The sequence below is a fragment of the Condylura cristata genome, unplaced genomic scaffold (genome assembly GCF_000260355.1).
Source record: "Condylura cristata isolate star-nosed mole 26May11 unplaced genomic scaffold, ConCri1.0 scaffold00010, whole genome shotgun sequence".
NCBI classification, from domain to species: Eukaryota; Metazoa; Chordata; class Mammalia; order Eulipotyphla; family Talpidae; genus Condylura; species Condylura cristata.
In genome coordinates, this window is record NW_004567111.1 from 41957882 (window position 1) to 41977421 (window position 19540).

A 19540-nucleotide genomic window follows, 5' to 3' on the forward strand; every position below is an offset into this window, starting at 1 on the left:
TGAGTCACCAAGGAGAGCCCTGTTTTTTTTTTTTTTTTTAAAGATTTATTTATTCGTACAGAATTGGGGTACAGACCAGAGATGCAGATGGTGAGAGGATTCACCAGAGACAGAGTGGGGAGCAGAACAGGCAGATTGACAAAGTACACTGCTGAGGGGAGCAGCGGGCGGGTCAGGGGAGGTCTGCTGTGCCATGTGGTCACCTCCAGAGCAGGCGGGGACCCAACTCATGATGAAGTGGCTTTAGCTTCTCAGTGCTGTGCTTTAACCCACTGCACCACCAGGGAGGGCCCTTCATTTTTAATTATATAAAAAGATTACAGAGGCATAAAAAATACAGTTTTCTATTCACTTCTCTATTCTTCCAGATAGCATATTCTTCCTTATTAAAATGCACATATTATTTCCTAAGTCATTTAGTGAAGGCACAAATTGATAAAATCCAGATACTTTAAACTGTAAGAGATTCAAGAGATTGTTCAGTTGTGCTGTCAACGTGGACATGCACACTGAGGCCCAGAGAAGATGTGGGAACTGTGATTAAGCTATCTGTGGCCCACAGTGATCCTTGTTGGAAACCTGGGCTTCTGGCCATGCTCGGTACTCATCTGATGACATGAAGTTCTCCGACTGAGGTTTTGATCTTATGCCATAGGTTACGGAACGCCCTGGAAAAGAAGAATTTTGCTCTCCTTCCTATGCTCACTATGAAGTTCCTCCAACTTTCTACCGGTCTGCCATGCTCCTTAAGCCCCAGCTGGGGTTGGGGGCAATGTCCCGTTTGCCATCTACAAAGAGCAGGATTCTCATTGCAAGTCAAAGATCTTCAGCAAGCGCCATCCATCCACCAGGATCTATAGCAACAGCCACCAGTCTCTACAATTCTGATCCCACAGGTAACCATTCCAACAGTCAGTGGTTTTTTTTTTTTTTTAATTTTCCTGTTGTGCTTTTAAATAGTAACCCTATGAAATGGTGGTTACTGTTTAAACTGTGAATGCCTCTCATTCTTTAGGGGAACTTTTTTCTGTTCTTCCATTTGACTGCAGATAGGCTTTTGTGAGGATATGTCTATCTGCACCTGTCATCCTCAAGGTCACCTATAAAAACGAGGTGATGGTAACCACCTCATCACTCGTAGTTGTTTCCTTTTCTAATGTACCCAGGAGACCAGGGTTTGGAAAACATTTTCTGTAAAGAGTCAGTAGTAAATATGTAGGCCTCACAGCCATCGCAGACTGTGTTGTGACTACTCCGCTCTGGTGTTGCAGCTTGAAAGCAGCACAGGCAACACGTGAGTGGTAAGGATGCAGCTGCATGCAATGCAGCTTAATTCACAAAAACAGAGGGTGGTTGAACTTGGTGCAGAGGCTGTAGTTTCGCAGAGAGATCTTCAGAGGGCACGGACACCATCAATCTCTTCATACTCTCTTTTGGCCACAACGCTTGAATAGAGCTCCTGTTTGCTGGTAGATGGCTTTACTGCCCTTCCCAACCTGTCCTGCTGCTTGTAGTAGTTGAGCTTTGTCATGGCCAAACATGACCTTTTTGTTTTCCTCTCTCCTTTCTGCTCATATGGTTTCACCAGGCTTTATGTATTAATTTGTTTACAGAAATAATGCATACTCAAGATAAAAAAAAAATTGACATAGAAAAGTATGGAGAAGAAAGTAGTAGTACCTCTATTTAGTATTAATAGTACAGAATTTTTTATTCTGAGATTTTTTTCTATTCATATTTAATAGTTGAAATAACACTGAATGTGAGGTTTGTTTTCCTACTGATACCATACTATAAGCATATCCTATGGATCAAGGTATTTCAATGCTATTTTAATGGCAGCATGTTATCCTGTTGTGTGCATTTATTTCCTTATTTAATCAATAAGTTTAGATGTTTATTATACCAGGAATTGTGAATTGAAGAATGTAGCCATGAACAAAGTAGAACTCCTACCTTTATGCAGCTCACAGCCTGAGAGCTGAAAATGATTACAAAAAATAAACACAAAATAAACAATTACAAATTATTTTAATGTTACAGAAACAAGCAACATGACATTTGGGGAGATTGTAATCAGAATTGTTGCAGGTATGGCACAGAAATGTTTCAGGGAGACTCAGAAAGATTGGAAAGAGCGGCTGGTGATGGGTAATAATATCAGAATTTAATATTTTCTTACCGCTGATAGCAGTTTCTGCCTATTTGATATTATTTTAAATAGTGTTGTAATACAAACCTTTGTATATACTTATTTGTCTTCATGGATAGATATTTGACCTATAATTTGGGTAAAGGCATATCCAAGCATTTTTCTAAGGCTGGCTAATTAGAATTTTAATTTATTAGAATTCTCACTTATTTAGGTAATTATTTATGATCATTACTATGTTCATAAATGGTTAGATTTTATTTTTGAGAAACGCATGCCTATAAAAAAATCAATTTTCTTTATGGTTCCCATGATACATGTAGCTTGTGGTGGACCCACCTGAAATTATCACAACTGCTGCAAGTTAATTATGTGATTCAGTCACTCATTCAACCATAGATATTGAAGGATGTTACATGTCAGTGCCGGTGCGGGGAACAGAGCAGTGACAAAAGGCGAAAACCCTTGCTCCCGCAGGTCATAAATTTGGTAGGTTGAAATAGGATAAGGGATGAATATAATATTTTTTAGAGAGAAGCTGTTGGTGATTTGGATCCCTCAGAGGGACCAGTTACTCAGTAGGAAACACATTGGGGGATGTTTTGTAGGATTGGTGGGGATGTAGATGGTTATTTCACACATGCAGAGTTTGAGGTTCCTAGGGATGTTTAGGTAGAAGTTTTCAGCAGGAGAGAAGTCTAAGTGAAAGATATAAATGTGGGGGTCATCACCTCTTAGGTGTGAGTTGAATTTATGGGAATGGATGAATAGATTCAAGGAGAGAGAAGTTAGAGTAAAGAAAGTGCCAAGAAAGTAACATTATACCTACAACTAAGGCATAGCTAAAGAAAGAAGTCTACAAGAGAAAAATGGAAGGGCAAGAGGGGAGAATACTAGGAAAATTAGCATTTGAGTCTAAGTAGGAGAGAGTTTCCAAGGCAGAAATTGGTCAATACTGCATCTCAGGAGAAAGGACAAATAAAAATGCAAAGAGACTGTTGGAGTTGGAAATTAGGGAGCAGTTGGCGACCTAGTTTTGAATGAGCAATTTTAGTACATTGTGGAGGTGGCAGTCACATATTAGTAGGTTGAAAAATGAATGAACAGTGAGGAAGTGAAAACAATGTGAATAGGTTGCTATTCTAAAAATGTACCGATGGAGAAAGAGCCACAGGTACTAATTGGAGTAGGGGCAGGATCGAGTTTTGTTTTGTTTTTAAAGTGTGGTGGAAGATGTTGGAACTAGTTTGAAATGAGGGAAAGAGTGGCCTGTGGAGAAGCTGAAGGGTGTGGCTGTGGTTAACTGTTAGAAAAATATTCCCAGGAAGGTGGCAGATGACTCAACTCAAGATCCCAAGGTTGTAATAGATGAAAATCATTGATTCTTTTAAGACAAAAGAGATGAGGAATAAGAAAAAACAGAGTGGGTGAAGTGTTGGTTTCCATGCCAGGATTGAGAACAGTATAACTGACATCACCCAAGTGACATTTCACTATTTTTACCACTGTTTTAATTAATTGTACAGGAACTGTAGCATATACCAAAGAAGAATTAATTTAGGAAAATGTTCCCTTAGTGCAAACTGCTGAATTACTCAGATGGTAAAAGAGAGCACACTGCAGTTGCCTTTGTGTCTAATGATCTCGGGTGACCTTGAAATTTATCTTTGAGGTTGTAGAGGAACCTACAATATGTTCTGGCTTTTGTCTTACCTCTTTCAATGTTCTCATTCCTCTATCCTGTTGAAATGGAGACTGATAATGACTGCATTTTCATTGTGCTCCCAACGTTGTCTTTTCTCTGGCTTACTTTCATTGAAATAAAGCATGCCAATAATGCCCTGGAGAAACTAATTAAAAATTCAGGTTTCCTCAGCCCAGAAATAGAGAGGCAGCTTCTGTGATTCTAGACTGGAGCACCAGCTAACAACTATTATTTTTCTATTTATTTAGCTAAACACTGTCTGTATAGTTTATAAATTGAGCAACTACTATATGTCAGATTTTCCTGGGGTACTTCAGTCACTGTACAGTGTGAATAAATTCTGTGATCACAAAGTCTTTGAGCTCAGGTAGACAGAGGGGAATCTATTCTCTAGGGAAGGCCCAGGAAAGTTTCTAAAATGTAGTGTGTGGTGTGAAAGGCAAAGAATTTGGGGCATAGAAAAAAAGGGTAAGGAAATGGTAGGAATGGGAGAAGGGGTATTGCAGGCAAAGGCCATGGTGCATGAGAAGATTGGTGTAACTACAATGTAGAGTGTGAGGGGAAAGATAAAAAAAAGGCAGAAAGTTGTGGTGGTCTTGTTAAGGCGAAGGATGTCCTAAAGGAACTCTGAGAGTCTTATGGACTCCACCCCCTACTCCAGCTTTCTGGACCCTTCACACTACTCCAGTGACTGGAAACTACAACTCCCAGCAGTACCAGGGAGAGAACTGCGAGGACCCAAGGGTGGAGTTAGCAGGAAGGAATTCTGGGACACTTGGGGGGATAAATAGGACGCAATTGTATCTCATGTGCACTGGCTTTCTGGCTCTCTGGCTAGGGAAACAGCTCTCCTGATTGCGTGACTTGGTGTGTTCAGTCAGCCTAGCTGTGAGGTATTCCACTTGCTTTGTATCCCGCTCTCTTTCCCTGGGTTGTTTCCTATTCCTTTCCCCTTTTGTAAATAAAGCCGTTATTGATCCTTTTGTGTGTACCTGTAGTGTAACTGAGTTGTGAGCATGTGGGTGAGGCCCCACAGACAGGCGGCCCAGTCCACTCTGGGCTACCCTGTAACAGTTTGGCAAGCTGTATTTTAACTTTTATAATAAGAACAGGATGGTTCATTACATGCTTTTAAACTAGGGTACAGTAAGATCGTATTTCACTCATATTCATTTGGACTGGAGTTCGGAGAGTGGATCATGGGTCAGCAGTGGGGTGGGGTGGAGTAAAAAGGATTGGAGGAAAGGATCCCTTCTGAGATTGTTACTGTCTACCCAGAATGATAGGCTAATCCAATGTATTGGTTTTGTGCGTTGGGGACTATGGGGTATTGGAGAGAAGTGTAGAACTGGGTTTCAGGAGGTGAATTTAATTAACTCCTTGACCCCATGAGTCAAGGTCATATCAGAATAAATACGAAGAAAAATAATTTAAGAGTAAAAAGGCAGGGGGAGGAGTGTCAGATCTAGCTCAGTTATAGGCAAGAACCCACCCCACATTCTGGGGCTCAGCTGAAGAGTGAGTCCTTATGATTAGCTGATCCATCTGTTTGCCTTTTAAAATGATAGTGAAGTTGAGGCTATCTAGATATTTGTTGTCCTATTATTTTTTTACCTTGGTCATTGTGAATTTCAGAAGGCTGTCTGGTTTTTCATTGTGCATGAACTGTTATTATAAGCGTGTTTTCCTAAATTTATCTTTACACATTATTTATCTTTACACATTCTTTTCCTTCTTAATAAAAATCTATATAAAAACATGATTTCAAAGCGTAGGTTCAGAATTGGAAAGGAGTAAGTGGTTTGAGGAGGTAGAGCCTCAAACTGGAGTGAAGAATATAGACTCATGCAGTAAATGTTTGCTGGATGCACCATGTCCCAAGTTTGTACTTATTGAGGCCCATTGGTTTACAATGTTGCCTATATTTTTAGGGGCTAGGTTCAATCACACTTCTTCCAATATATGTGGCCATACCACACCTACCACCGAAGCACCCAGTGTTCTTCATCATGTAACATTGGTCCTATGCCCTTTGTCCCCAACCTTACTATTCCATTTAGTAGCTTCAATTCATTAATCATAATTCTAGTGTTTGTTTTGGTTGAGTTTTGTCTTATCCGTTGTTTTGTTAATCTGTATTCCACATGTTAGTGAAATCATCCAGTATGTGTCTTTCTCCCCTGACTTATTTCACTTATCCTAATACCCTTCGCTTCCATTCATTTCTTCACAAATGGTAAGATTTCATCTATTTTTACAGCTGAGTAGTAATCCATGTGTATATATACCACATCTTTGACTTACCTGTTGTTGGGTACTTAAGTCATCTCCATAGATTAGTTGTGGTAATTAGTGCTACAATGAACATATGTATGCATATTTTTCCCATCAAATTAGAATTTTTATATTCTTTGGATACAAATACTTAGGAATGAAATTTCTGCATCATATGGTATATCTATTTTTAATATTTTCAGAAACCTCCATGTTGAATTCCATAGAGGCTGGACCAGTCTACATTCCTGCCAGTGGTGTACAAGGGTCCCTTTATCTCCATACATGTTCCAACAATCATTTTTTCTGGTCTTTGGATGTGGGCCAAAGAAACCCGTGGGTCACAAGTGTGAGATGGTATTTTGTAGTTTTGATTTGCATTTCTCTGATGATAAGTGATCTTGAACACTTTGTTTTCATGTGCCTGTTGGCCATTTGTATGTCATTTGGGGAGGAATGCCGACATATCTCTTCCTTCCAAGCTTTGACTTCGTCATTTATTTCGTTTTTGTTGAGTTCCATGAGCTCTTTATGGATCTTGGATATTTTAGCCTTATCTTGTCAGATACATGATAGGAAAATATTTTCTTCATGTTGGTAACATATCTTTTCATTTCACTGACAATCTCTGTAACTGTTCAGAAGCTCTTTTGTTTGGTGAGGTCCCATTTGTTTATTTTTCTTTTGTTTTCCTTGCCATTGGAGTTGAGACTCAAAGACATCACTGAAGATAGTGTCATGGAGTATATTGCATATACTTTCTCCTATGTAATTTATGGTTTCTGGTCTAATTTCCAATCTAACCTTCAAGTTTTTAATCCCCATTTTGAGTTAATGTTTTTTTTTAAAGATTTATTTATTTGTGCATACAGAACTGGGGTACAGGCCAGAGGCTCAGGGGCGGTGAGAGGATTCACCAGAGACAGAGTGGGGAACAGAACAGGCAGATCGCCGAAGTACACTGCTAAGGGGAGCAGCGGGCGGGTCAGGAGAGGTCTGCCACACCATGTGGTCACCTCCGGGGCAGGCGGGAATTGAACTCATGCAGAAGTGGCTTTAGATTCTCAGTGCTGTGCTTTAACCCACTGCGCCACCAGGGAGGGCCCATTTTGAGTTAATTTTATAAAAGTGTGGTCTAGATTCATTTTACAGCATGTGGCTGTCCAGTTTTCCACTTTTTGTTGAAGAGACTTTCCTTTCTGCCTTTTAATGTACCAATGCTTCCCTTAGAGATTTCGATCCTTCAGTTTCTGTTTGCTTTTTCAACTACATATTGCCTTTCTAGAACTGATTCATGTGTTCTTCCTCTTTGGTTACCTTGTTTATTTTACTGGAGTATATCCTGAGTTATTTTCTAAGAGATTTTGAGGAAAGCAAATGTAGGCTATTGCAGTTCTTAAAACTCTCTTTAGCCTGTATTTACTAGATTGAATATAAGTTTCTAGATTGAAAATTATTTTTTCCCAAAGACTTCCAGTGTTGCCCTCCTCCCCCCACCCCTACCCTCACCCACGCACAGACTCCTGATGGGAATCTGAGAAATATTCCTTTGTAGGAGACCTGGAAGCTTGAGAATTATCTCATTTTCTTAGTGTTTTAAAAATAGACAGGTGTGTAACCCTGGTTATGTGTTTGTGAGAAAGAAAGAATAGAGACAAACAGACTCTAAAAAGAGGGGGAGGAAGAGAGAAATTGATCTTGCTAAGCACTTCTTAACCTCTCAGTTTGGATTTGTATTTCCTTCAGCTTTGGGCAGTCACCTGAAAGTTCTAATTTGTTATTTTTGTCTTTTTCTTTGTGGAATTGCTATTATGTGGTATTTGCATCTCCAAAGTGTCCACTTTATCTTCTGTTTTTTTCTTACCTGATGCTTCCTTCCTCCATTTAATCTTATTGGACTTACTTTTCTTATTTTTTATTGAATTAGCATAATTCAATTAACATCGAATAAACTTTAAAAAAATATTTATTTATTTATGCATTACAGAACTGGGGTACAGGCAAGAGGTACAGGGGTGTGAGAGGATTCACCAGAGATAGAGTGGGGAGCAGACCAGGCAGATCGACTAAGTGCACTGCTGAGGAGAGCAGTGGGCGGGTCAGGAGAGGTCTGCTGCCCTATGTGGTCACCTCTGGGGCAGGTAGGGATAGAGCTCATGTGGAAGAGGCTTAAGCTTCTTAGTGCTGTGCTTTAACCCACTGCATCACTAGGCAGGACCCTGAATAAACATTTTATTGAATTAATCACATGGTTTATAACACTCCATATGATTTAGGGAAATGGGTTCCCAAACCCTCAGGTGGGTTACCACACTACACCCACCAACAAATCACCCATGTGGAATTAACTTTCTAATGATTCTATTGAATTGTTGTTTTGGTGATTTTTAATTTCTAAGACTGCTTGCATGGTTCTGATAGCTTTTTTCATAGCTTATTGTTCTTTATTTTATTGTTGTATTATCTCCCCAAATTTCTCTGAGGACATGAATTAGAGATTTTATTTTAGACATATTTTGTTGTTTGAGTTTTCTCTACATCCTCTGGGATAGTTTTTCTTAGTTTTTGTTATTTGTTTTGTCCTGGGGTCATTCTCTCATTATCAAGTTGGCCGAACTTGGCCCAACTCTTAAAGTCTGTTTCCTCTCACCCTAGGGCTCTGTAAGAGTGGGGTAGTAGTAAGTAAATACTTGCTTATTGGATGCTGCATGCCTTCATGAGGGAGGTGGTAGAGGTTACTGTGTCTTCCTCTTTCCCAGCCCCTTTACTCCTTTGCTGGGCTCACGGCTCTGTCCAGGCCTGTGCTCTGTGAATAGGCTTTTTCCCTCCTGCAACAATGCCCTCAGATCTGCTGCGGGCTGCATCCCTCCTCCCCTGCCTGTCGTCCAGAGCCTCAATCTGTGTGTTCCAGATTTTGTTGAAATACCAGGCTCAGTAAGTACCGGTCTCTTTATTTTAGTGTTTTAGGTTCAAATATGTCCTTAATAGAACATATGTACTTAATAGTGCTTAATAGAAAGAATTAAGCAATTTTTTTTCTTGACTAGTCATACATCTTAAAATTTATTTTTTCCCATTTTAGAGACAAAGGTCTTAAATTTAGTAAAAATACCCTATTTTGTCCACCACTAGCCAGTGGTCTCCTATTCTACTTAAAATCTAGTCGGTATTGATATCAGTATGTCTTAGGGTGCAGTTCAGTGTTGTAAATGTATCTATTTCATCAGTTCTGTAAAATCATTACAAGGACTGTGGTTTTCAATGCACTCTGTGGAAAAGACAGGTGGTGTCATCACATTATAATTTTCTGAGTTTTCTTTAGTAAATAGGCAAAGTGCTTTAATTTTTTTCTTCTCTTTAGAAATGCTAAAGCTATTTATCAGAAAATAGAGATTGAACTGCATTTGCTCATAAAAATATTATTACTTTTGATTAGCTTTGAGACTGATGATTTCCCTGAGAATAATTAATATAAATAGGATCCTGAGGCTTTATCAGTCCACATGTATAATATAGTAGCATGAGTAGAATCTGTTAAAAATAGCTTACTAATTCTTCTGATTCTGTTGATATGTGTTAGTACAAGGTCCCCTGGAGGTTTATTTAGCAACAGTAGAGACATTTTGTAGTATTTACATTACTTGTACCTCCTGCTAATGTCCTTCTGACTGTACTTTTTCATTCTTGTTCCTTTATGACTCTCCTACCAATACTTTCTTTCCTTTACACATTGACTAAATATGTACAGACAGGTTAATTCTCCCTAGTGGTGGTTTTATTTTAATACAGCAGAAAAACACATTGCTGGATGTTGGCCAATCTCTGGATTAAATATCATTTAAGGTGACCAAACAAGGTCCTGGTTATTCTAAGAATCCCAAAATATTTAATCTCTGTATTTCAGTTGTAGTATGAAAGTAAATCTCAGTATTTGGGCTGTAATTAAAGACACATTACCTAAGTAGCTTTATTTGATTTTTCAGATTTTTGCTCATGTAGCATAGAATTTTTCTCCTTACCATAGACCATATCTTTTTATAACTCTCAAAAAAAAAAAAAAGACAACTTTCACTAGTTTCCCTTGCTGTCCTGTATAATAATGCCAGTGAGACATGTTCACGATTCCTGCATTACAAACACACTGGTAATTATGTTGGCTGTGGCTTTTTTGTCTTCTTCCCTTTCCTTTTGTTAGATAGAGTTGTCGTCATACCCATAGAATCTCAACCACTTTGCTGCCTGGCCCACTCAGGCTCCTGGTGGCCATCTTGGATGTTGTCAGTATGTGGTTTGTTGGATGTTGTCAGTATGTGGTTTGTTGGAGTTTGCTTGCTGATCACTGGGAGTAACCAACCTAATGTTTGACCACTCTACAGGAGATGCATCATAAGGTTCTCTGACCAAATTTTGCTTAGATTCTTTTTGAAGTGATAGAATTTTACTAAAGTCCCAACCAAATGTATTTCCATGTGTACATGATCTCAGTGGCATAACTACAGTGCTTCCTTTGGAGATTATTCATGTTTATATTCATGTTGCTTATTCCTATAACAAGGAGGACTACTCTTTCTAGAATTAATCAATCAGCATGACCTGCTGATTTTTTTTTAAAGATTTATTTATTTATTCGTACAGAACTGGGGTACAGGCTAGAGATGCGGAGGGTGAGAGGATTCACCAGAGACAGAGTGGGGAGCAGAACAGGCAGATTGATGAAGTACACTGCTGAGTGGAGCAGCGGGCGGGTCAGGAGAGGTCTGCCACGCCATGTGGATCTCCTCCGGGGCAGGCAGGGATCGAACTCATGTGGAAGTGGCTTAAGCCTCTTTGTGCTGTGCTTTAACCCACTACACCACCAGGGAAGGCCACCTGCTGATTTTTTAATTTGTGTATATCCACCCCATTCCATTCCTGCTCTTAGAACAGGAATGCTCTTCTCCTTACCTGTTGGGTCCCACTGGATTTCCCTACCACAGTTCTGCCTCTTTTTGACCCACCCTCCACACAGCAAATAGAACCTTATATGCCTTCCTGTAATATTCATTTATTTGGCTATGCATTGCTGTTGGGAGGGAGAAAACCAAGCACTTAAATATCCATTGAATTCTTCCAGCCTGCCTCTTCACCACCAGATCTGGCTCTCCCCTGTGCTACTCTGGCAGTAAGTTGATGCCTCTGAGAAATTCTCTTCTCTTCCTAACTCCACTTGATCTTCTATGAGCCAGCTCAAGTGGACCTCTTTCAAGAACTCATTCTTGGTCAGCCCACACCAGGCAGCCCCATCTCTCTCCCCCTTTATGTGCTCACACAGCCCAGGGTTCTTTGCTTTGCCATGCCATTGAGCATGCTTTATTGGAATTGTCTGTGTCTGCAGTCAGTGTTAGTGGGAGCCAGGCCTTGTTTATTTTTATTCTTCTAGAGCTAGTGTGATTCCTAGTGTCGTCCAGTCACTCATGTAGCTGAGTGGAGCCAGTCTCTGTAGTTCTCATGTCGATCTCTTCCTTCTCCACCTCCTTTCCATTGTCTTCATTTTTACTCTCCTTGAGGCAGTTTTCATTTGTTGATGCTTCTTGTTAGTTTCAGTGGCTGTACTACTGGCTGACACTTCAAATACTTTTATTTTAGTCATCTATCTTTTGGGTTAAGAAAGGCTGATCTTGTCATCTGCCTGATTTCTGCTTTTATATTCTTTTCAGGCTTAGTTAAATAGCTAATTAGCCTTAGTGCTTCTTGCCTCTGTCTTTCTCTCTTAAGTAACAGCTGTCCTGCAGTATAATTCACATATCACACATCTATCACACTATAATTCAAAGGCCACATGGAATTCACACACACAAATCCATTTCAAGAATAAATTCATTGAGTATAGTATGATACAGAATTACACAGTCATCACCAGTGTCAATTTTAGAACATTTTCATGGCTCTCTTCTTTCAAAAAGAAAGAAACCTGTACTCATTTTTTTAAAAAAAATTTTTAAAAAGATTTATTTATTCATATAGAACTGGGGTACAGGCCAGAGATGTGGAGGGTGAGAGGATTCACCAGAGACAGAGTGGGGAGCAGAACAGGCAGATCGACAAAGTACACTGCTGAGGGGAGCAGCGGGCGGGTCAGGAGAGGTCTGCCTCGCCATGTGGATCTCCTCCGGGGCAGGCGGGAATCGAACTCATGTGGAAGAGGCTTAAGCTTCTTAGTGCTGTGCTTTAACCTGCTGCGCCACCAGGGAGGGCCCCCTGTACTCATTATTAAGTTTGCCTCATTTCCCCCAACCCAGATCCTGGCAACAACTCTTCTACTTCCAGTTTCTATAGATTTGCCTGTTCTGGATTTTCATATTATGGAGTAACATTCCATGTGTCTAGCTTCTTTCACTTGCCTTAATCTTATTTTCAGAATTTTTCCAGTGCATGTGTATGTCAGTACTTCAGCCCTGCATCAGTGAGCATGGGCTCTGAGAACCAAAAACCATGGACTAGCTGACTTAAAGAGAAAGTTTATTGTTTCACAGTTTTTAAGGCTAAAAGTCTAAGATTAAGGTGGAAGTAGAATTGGTTTTTGGTGAGACATCTTTCTTCAGTTTGCAGGTGGCCACTTTCTCGCTGTATTTTCACATTACCTTCTCTCTATACATGTGAAGAGAGAGCTTGTGTGCTCTCTGCTGGCTCTTCCTTTTCAAATAAGCACACCGGTCCTATCATGTTAGAGCCCCACCTATAGGACCCTATTTCATTTTAGTCTCTCCTTACAGGCCCACCTCCATTATAGTTATATTGAGATTAGGACTTTAGCATATATATTTTGGGGGACCATGGTATCATCCATAACTCTTCCTTTTTAGTGCTGAATAATATTCCACTGTATGGATATCAGATGATTAATTTATAAATTCATTAGTGATGGACATTTGGGATTTTCCAGTAACCATTTGTTTATTACCAATAATGCTACTGTGAACACTTGTGTACAATTTTTTTCCCCCCATAATTTCTCTTGGGTATACACCAAGAGGGGGAATGCCTGAGTCTTATGGTAAGTAACTCTATATTTACACTTTTTGGGAATCAGTATATTCTGAAGTGGTTGTGCCATTTTCTATTTCCACCATTAGTGCTGAAAGGTTTTACTTTCCCTATAACCTTCTCACATGTGTTATTATTGTACACTATTTTATTGCACCATTCTGTTGATGTATAGCATTATCTGCTTGTGATTTTGATTTGCATGGCCTTAGTGACTGTTGGTATTGAGAAACTGCTCATTTGCCTGTTAGAAAACATAAATACTATTGGCTCTTTTTATAACTTCTTCATATAAAGACATGAGTCCTTTTATATCCTTTGCCCATTTCTAAATTGGGTTGCTTTATTTTATTGCTTTTGTTGTTGAGTTTTAAGAGCTCTTAAAAGTCTGTTATCATGAATTTACATGATACAGGACAGTATAAGTTCTTTACAGTGATATAAGTATATCCTAATATATGATATATAGTTCTCCTCCTCCCCATTCTGTGGATGATTTTTCACTCTCTTGATTGAATCATTTGAAACAAAAATATTTTACATTTTGATAATATCCAATTTATTTTTCCTTTTCTTGTTTATGCCATTGTTGTCATATCTAAGAAGGATTTACCCAATTTAGATTCATGAAGATTTATGCCTATTTTCTTCTAAGATTTTAATTGTTATACTCTTAAGTTAAGAGCTGTCATCTCTTTTGACCTAATTTTTACATATAATATTGCCATTCCTTTGTCTGTGTCTATGGCTACTTGATTATTCTGGATTTTCTCTTTTAACTATTCATGATTTTGTTTTGCTGAAATGTTGAAGTCATCCACAGTTGATAGAGAATTTACTCCACCCTTCAAGTTTTCTTGAAGCCTTAATGTCTAACAACTATTTCAGGTAGTACCTTATATCCTTTTGAAGTCTTTTAAAGGATTTTAGTCACCTCTTTGCTTCATTATTAAGCCATGTTTTCCTGCTGGCATCCCAGATAGTGATCTTGCCCAGAAGTTTCTTCTTAATTTTGGTATTGTCTGCCATCTGGAGAAGATTCAAATTTTCAGCAAGTCCTATCTCCTTTATGTCAAACAGTTCCTTTTCCTGTACTACTCCACTTTACCAGAAGGATTATAGATCTTAGGCTCTCTAAGAAGAATTCTCCTTAGCTGGATTCCTATGGTCATTAAAGGTCTACATTTCGTATTAAATTAGTTAGCATTGTTTCTAACTTTCTGCCACTAACAAGAATTCTCTGCCCATTAGTTTTCTCACTTTCCTTCAGCCCTCACTGACTATTTCCTCAGGGTCCATTGGTTTATGCTAAAAGTCTCTTGAAGTTCTTTAGGCTTTCAGTAATGCTTTCCTCAAGTTCCTTTAACTTCCAGCTCTATCTGGTTCCAAAGTCACTCCTATTATATATAATTAGATTCTTGATATGGCAAAACACCTCTTCTAGGTGCCAATAACTATATCATTTACATGTTGCTGGATAACAAATCATCCTAAAGCTTCATCGCTTAAAATTAGTAATCATTTACCACCTATGGTTTCTGTGAATCAGGAATTTAAGAACAGTTTATCTAAATGACAATGACTGGGTCCACTCATGAGGTTGCAGTCAGGTTCAATTAAATCTACAGTTATCTTGACTTGTCAGGTTTGACTGAAGATGGAGGGCGCACTTCCATGAGGAAGCCATCACACATATGACTGTGTGTAGGAGACCTCAGTTCCAGCCCACTGTGGACTACAGCACAGAGTTGCTTAAGTATCCAGATAGCATGACTGATTCTCCCTGAGTGAACAATGTAGAACTTGAGGAGAATCAGCAATATCCTTTAAGCCTCAATTAAGAAGTCAGTTTTTCACTTTAATGGTATAGTATGGGTCTAGGTCAGCTCTGATTCGCTGCTCAGGTTCTTTGAGGACCCATCTTGGAAGATGGTTATTTTCTGGTGTTCTCTTTATTTTAATAGTGAGATGCTTTTTTTCCACCTGCTATAGTAGCATTAAGGCTAACCCCAAAAAATGTCATCATCTATTATGTCTTTATTGCATGCCAGGCTAGACGAGAAGCTCTTTAGATGTGATTTCTCTTCTATCATGTGGGCAGATGTTTGAATCCTCATTTTTTTTGTGAGGAAACTGAGGTTCAGACAGTTTAAGTATTGCCTGAAATTGTACACTGGATAATAGGTACATTAAATCCAGTTCTTCAGTGCAATCTTGAAATATATCACTGCCATTACTTTGTTTAATTTGTCTTTCTTTTCTCCAATGGGGGAGTTGATGCCTTAATATTGAAGAATTTGCTTACTATTTCCCAGTATGAAGGAAGGAAACTTGGTAAAAACATCTGCTGTTTGTTCATATTCTTGAACAAGGTGAGCAAGAAATTATTTCTCAGTCATTTGAACAAGGTAAGCCACTTAGCTACAAAATATCTGTGAAAGAAGAAACTATTTATAAAAGAAAGTAGAAAAATCTATAGTAAGATTTTTTTTTAAAAAAAGCAGTCTTGTTCATATATATACCAAAACATATAACTATACATACACATATATGTGTATTTATGTAAACACAAATATACCAGAAAAAATAAACACCAAATGCAAAATCATGAAGAAAATCTAAAATTATGAAGAAAAAATGGATCTTGAATACAAACTCTGAATCATTTTGTTTGATGACTTTGCCTTACTGCATTTTGTTGATGATTTGCCTTATTTAGTTCTTTTCTTCTAAAGTACTGGATCACACTTCTATTCTGGCCTTGCTCTCCTCTTTCATGCTAGATAACTTCCAAATGAACAAGTATCTGAAATGCAGTAGGTTATAAGCTCCACTTGGAGATGACTCTTGCTTTCTTCTGAAGGTATTCCAGGCATAGGTGCCTTGAATGCATATTAAATTGGATTTTTATACATTTATTTTCATAATTTTTTTTTTGCCTACAATACCAAGAATATTGGACAATGGTGGATGGATCTTTATCCCCTTATTTTTTAACCTTAAAAGAACTATAATCTGCTTCTAGATTGAGATATTTCTAGCAGTCATGTCATCTTCAAAGGAAAATCAGTACAAAAAAGGAAAAAAGTAATTGTTCAAGTTTCATCAAAATAAATACTTATCTTTCAAATGAAAAATTATATTTCTTTGCAAGACCAGCACATCTTTTAAACATTCAATAGCAGAAAATCTCTTTTGTTGTTCATACAGGAATTTTTTTTTTTTTGCAAACTTATACCGTTATATAAAGCCTTAGTAAAAAATCATAGAGTGAATTATTTTAGCTCACTTATACATGACTGGAGTATTTGATTCTAGAGGTTTTGTTTTCACTAATTTTTGAAGATATTTAAATTAATTCCCATTGTCATTTTATTCATTTACCAGGGTCTTGATCTGCTATATGAGACACTTATTTCACCTCTTGATAGAAGTGTCTTTTGTATGGACACACAATGATAGACCAAGTTCTATATCTGACACGGGCCCTTTAAGTGAACCTCTGATAGAGTGTGGAACTAGCCACTGCTCTGTCTTCTTGTCAGTCTGTTACTGAACTAAAGACAAATTGCTAATTCTCTATTAAACTTTTACTTCAGTATAACAGCTTTATTGATACATAATTAGAAACTATATATAAAGTTCATCGGTTTAACAGCTGCACTTCAATAGTTTTTAGTATATTCACATAACTGTACAGCTATCACCACAATCAATTTTACAACATTTCCATGATCTCAAAAAGAAGAAACCCTTTACTCATTATCAGGCACCCTTCATTTCCTGCAAACCCCAGACCCTACTTCCTGTCTCTCTAGACTAGCCATTTTGGATATTTCATATTATGGAATTCTATGTGATCTTTTGTCTCTAGCCTCTTTCATGTACATTCAGGTTTTCATGGCTGTAATATTGTGATTTATAAGATATGTATGTGGTCATTCAGAAGACCAAAATGTATTTCTTATGTATGTTTGGTCTTCATCTAAAAATATATATATACCATATGTTATTTTCTTACCTGTTTGCCCATCCTTGATGCATTCATAAAATGTTGACTAGAAGTAGTGAGAACAGAGATCTTTGTCATGATCTTGGGGGGAAGCATTTCATTTATTTGTTGACTAGGTTGTTAGCTAGTATGAGGTTTTTTTTTCTGAATGCTCTTATCAGATGGAGAATACTTTCTTTTATTCTTAGTTTGTTAAGTGATTTTAATTTAATTATTGCTGCAATTTTGTCAAGTGATTGATTTTTTTTCTGCTTCTACTGAAAATACTACATAGGTTTTTTTTTACTTTATTAATATGTAGCGGTGACAGATTTCCATATATTAAACAAATCTTCCATTGTTGAATCAAGTCTTATTTGGTCATGGTATGAATTCTTTTTTACTTGTCACTGGTTTCTTTGTGATATCCGCCTAATATTATGGTGAGACCTTGTATCCGCAAGAGGTGTTCAATAATTTTCTTCTTTCATGATATTTTTTTCTGTTTTTTTTTTTTTAAATTTTGGTGTGTGTGTGAGTGTGTGTGTGTGAGGTAATATTGGACTTATAGGATGATTTGGAAATGGTCTCTTTCTCGGTGGGGGAAAGGTATACTTTATGGAGAACTGGTAAAAATTCTTTTTGAAATGCTTGCTTTTTAAAAAAGATTTATTTATTTATTCATACAAGAACTAGGGTGCAGGCCAGACATGCAGGGGGTGAGAGGATTCACCAGAGACAGAGTGGGGAGCAGAAAAGGCAGATGTACTGAAATACACTGCTGAGGGGAGCAGTGGAATAGACAGGATTGGTTTTCTGTGCCTTGAGGGTCAACTCCCTGGACACCGATGGAGCTGGTGCTGCAGTAGCTGTGGGAGCTTCAAAGCGCTGTATCTTAACCCCTTGCACACCAGGGAGGGCCTTTTACGTGCTTGATTTACTGGTGAAGATATTTGAACCTGGAATTTTCTTTGTGGGAAGTTTTTGGACTACAAATTCAACCTTTTTAAAATTAATGTATTCGTATTTTCTATTTCTTCTTGAGTTAATTTTTACTGTTTTCAATATTTTGGAATTTCTCCATTTTACTAGGTTACCTAATTTTTTGAGATGAAGTTATTCATAGTATATATATTTATTTCTGCAAGCCTTTTTTTTTTTAAAGGTTTATTTATTTATGCATACAGAACTGGGGTACAGGCCAGAGGTGAGGGGCTTTGAGAGGATTCACCAGAGCAGAGTGGAGAGCAGAGCTGGCAGATCAACGAAGTATTTTGCTGAAGTACATTGCTGAGGGGAGCAGCAGGCCTGTCAGGAGAGGTCTGCTGCACCATGTGGATCACATCTGGGGCTGAGGATGAAGTCGCACTGAAGTGGCTGCGGCTAGTTTGCAGTGCTGTGTCTAACTCATTGCGACACCAAGGAGGGACTCTTCCTGCAAGCCTTTTAAAGATATCCTTTTATTCCTAATTTAATAATTTGAATCTTCTATCTTTTGTTCTTGGTCAGTCTAATTAAAATGTTAACTTTGTTAATTACTCAAATAACCAACTTTTGTGTCCTAGGATTTTGTCTGTGTCTTTCTATTTTGTTTGTTTACTTCCATTCTTATCTTTATTATTTGTTTGTTTCTTCCTGGTTTAAATTTAGTTTGGACTTTTCTTTAGTGTCCTTGAGTGCAAGTTTGCTATGTCAATTAAACACCTTTATCTTTCTTTAATGTAAGCATTTGCAAATAAACGTTCTTTCCAAATGCTGATGACTCAAGGTTCTTATTGAGATTTCTTAGATGTTCTTATATAAATGCTTATTTGCTGTGTACCCTTGGAACAATTTCCAGAGATTTTTAAATGACTGTAGTTTTTAAAAACTAATTTTTATCAGCGGTAGTTATTTCACTGGAAAAATGTCCATCTAAATTTTAACAACATTTTTAATGTTCTACAGACCTCATCCAAATGGATTAGGTGTAAACTTATTGTAAAAATAATCTCTGATATGTAACAACATGTTCTTTGTTTGAAAGATATCACCAAAAAAGTATGCAAAGTGATAGGAGAATAATTGAGGGATTGAACATGACACTTAATAGCGTGAGATCAAAGGATCACTACTTCTTGTTAAACAATGATTATTTCCTGTTTGTAATATTTGAAAATTTTTTTTAATCTTGAGGACAGACCTGATTTTGTAAATTTTGTAGCATTAGCTCCCTGTTCCCACTACACTCATCTGATTCCTTCTCTTAACCTTGACCCAAGGGTGTCAGAAAACTCTATCTGTGTACACGCTACCTTTACCTGCAACTAACCACTCTCTCACCCTTTGAGAGAACTGTTGATAGAGGAAGGGTCACTGTACATCTTGTCTGGCATCTGTATTCCCACATATAAGT

The 19540-nt window shown here is 37.9% G+C and overlaps 1 protein-coding gene across 2 annotated transcripts in view; it reads left to right on the forward strand.

The window, feature by feature from the left end:
* The window catches only part of MTUS2 (microtubule associated tumor suppressor candidate 2), a 417304-nt gene that overhangs the window by 139721 nt on the left and 258043 nt on the right, over window positions 1-19540 (forward strand). For both annotated transcript variants that reach the window (XM_004680175.2, XM_012723287.1), the window contains exon 3: window positions 656-896. In XM_004680175.2, coding sequence (XP_004680232.1) covers window positions 656-896 — 241 coding nt within the window. The remainder of the gene's footprint in view (window positions 1-655; window positions 897-19540) is intronic.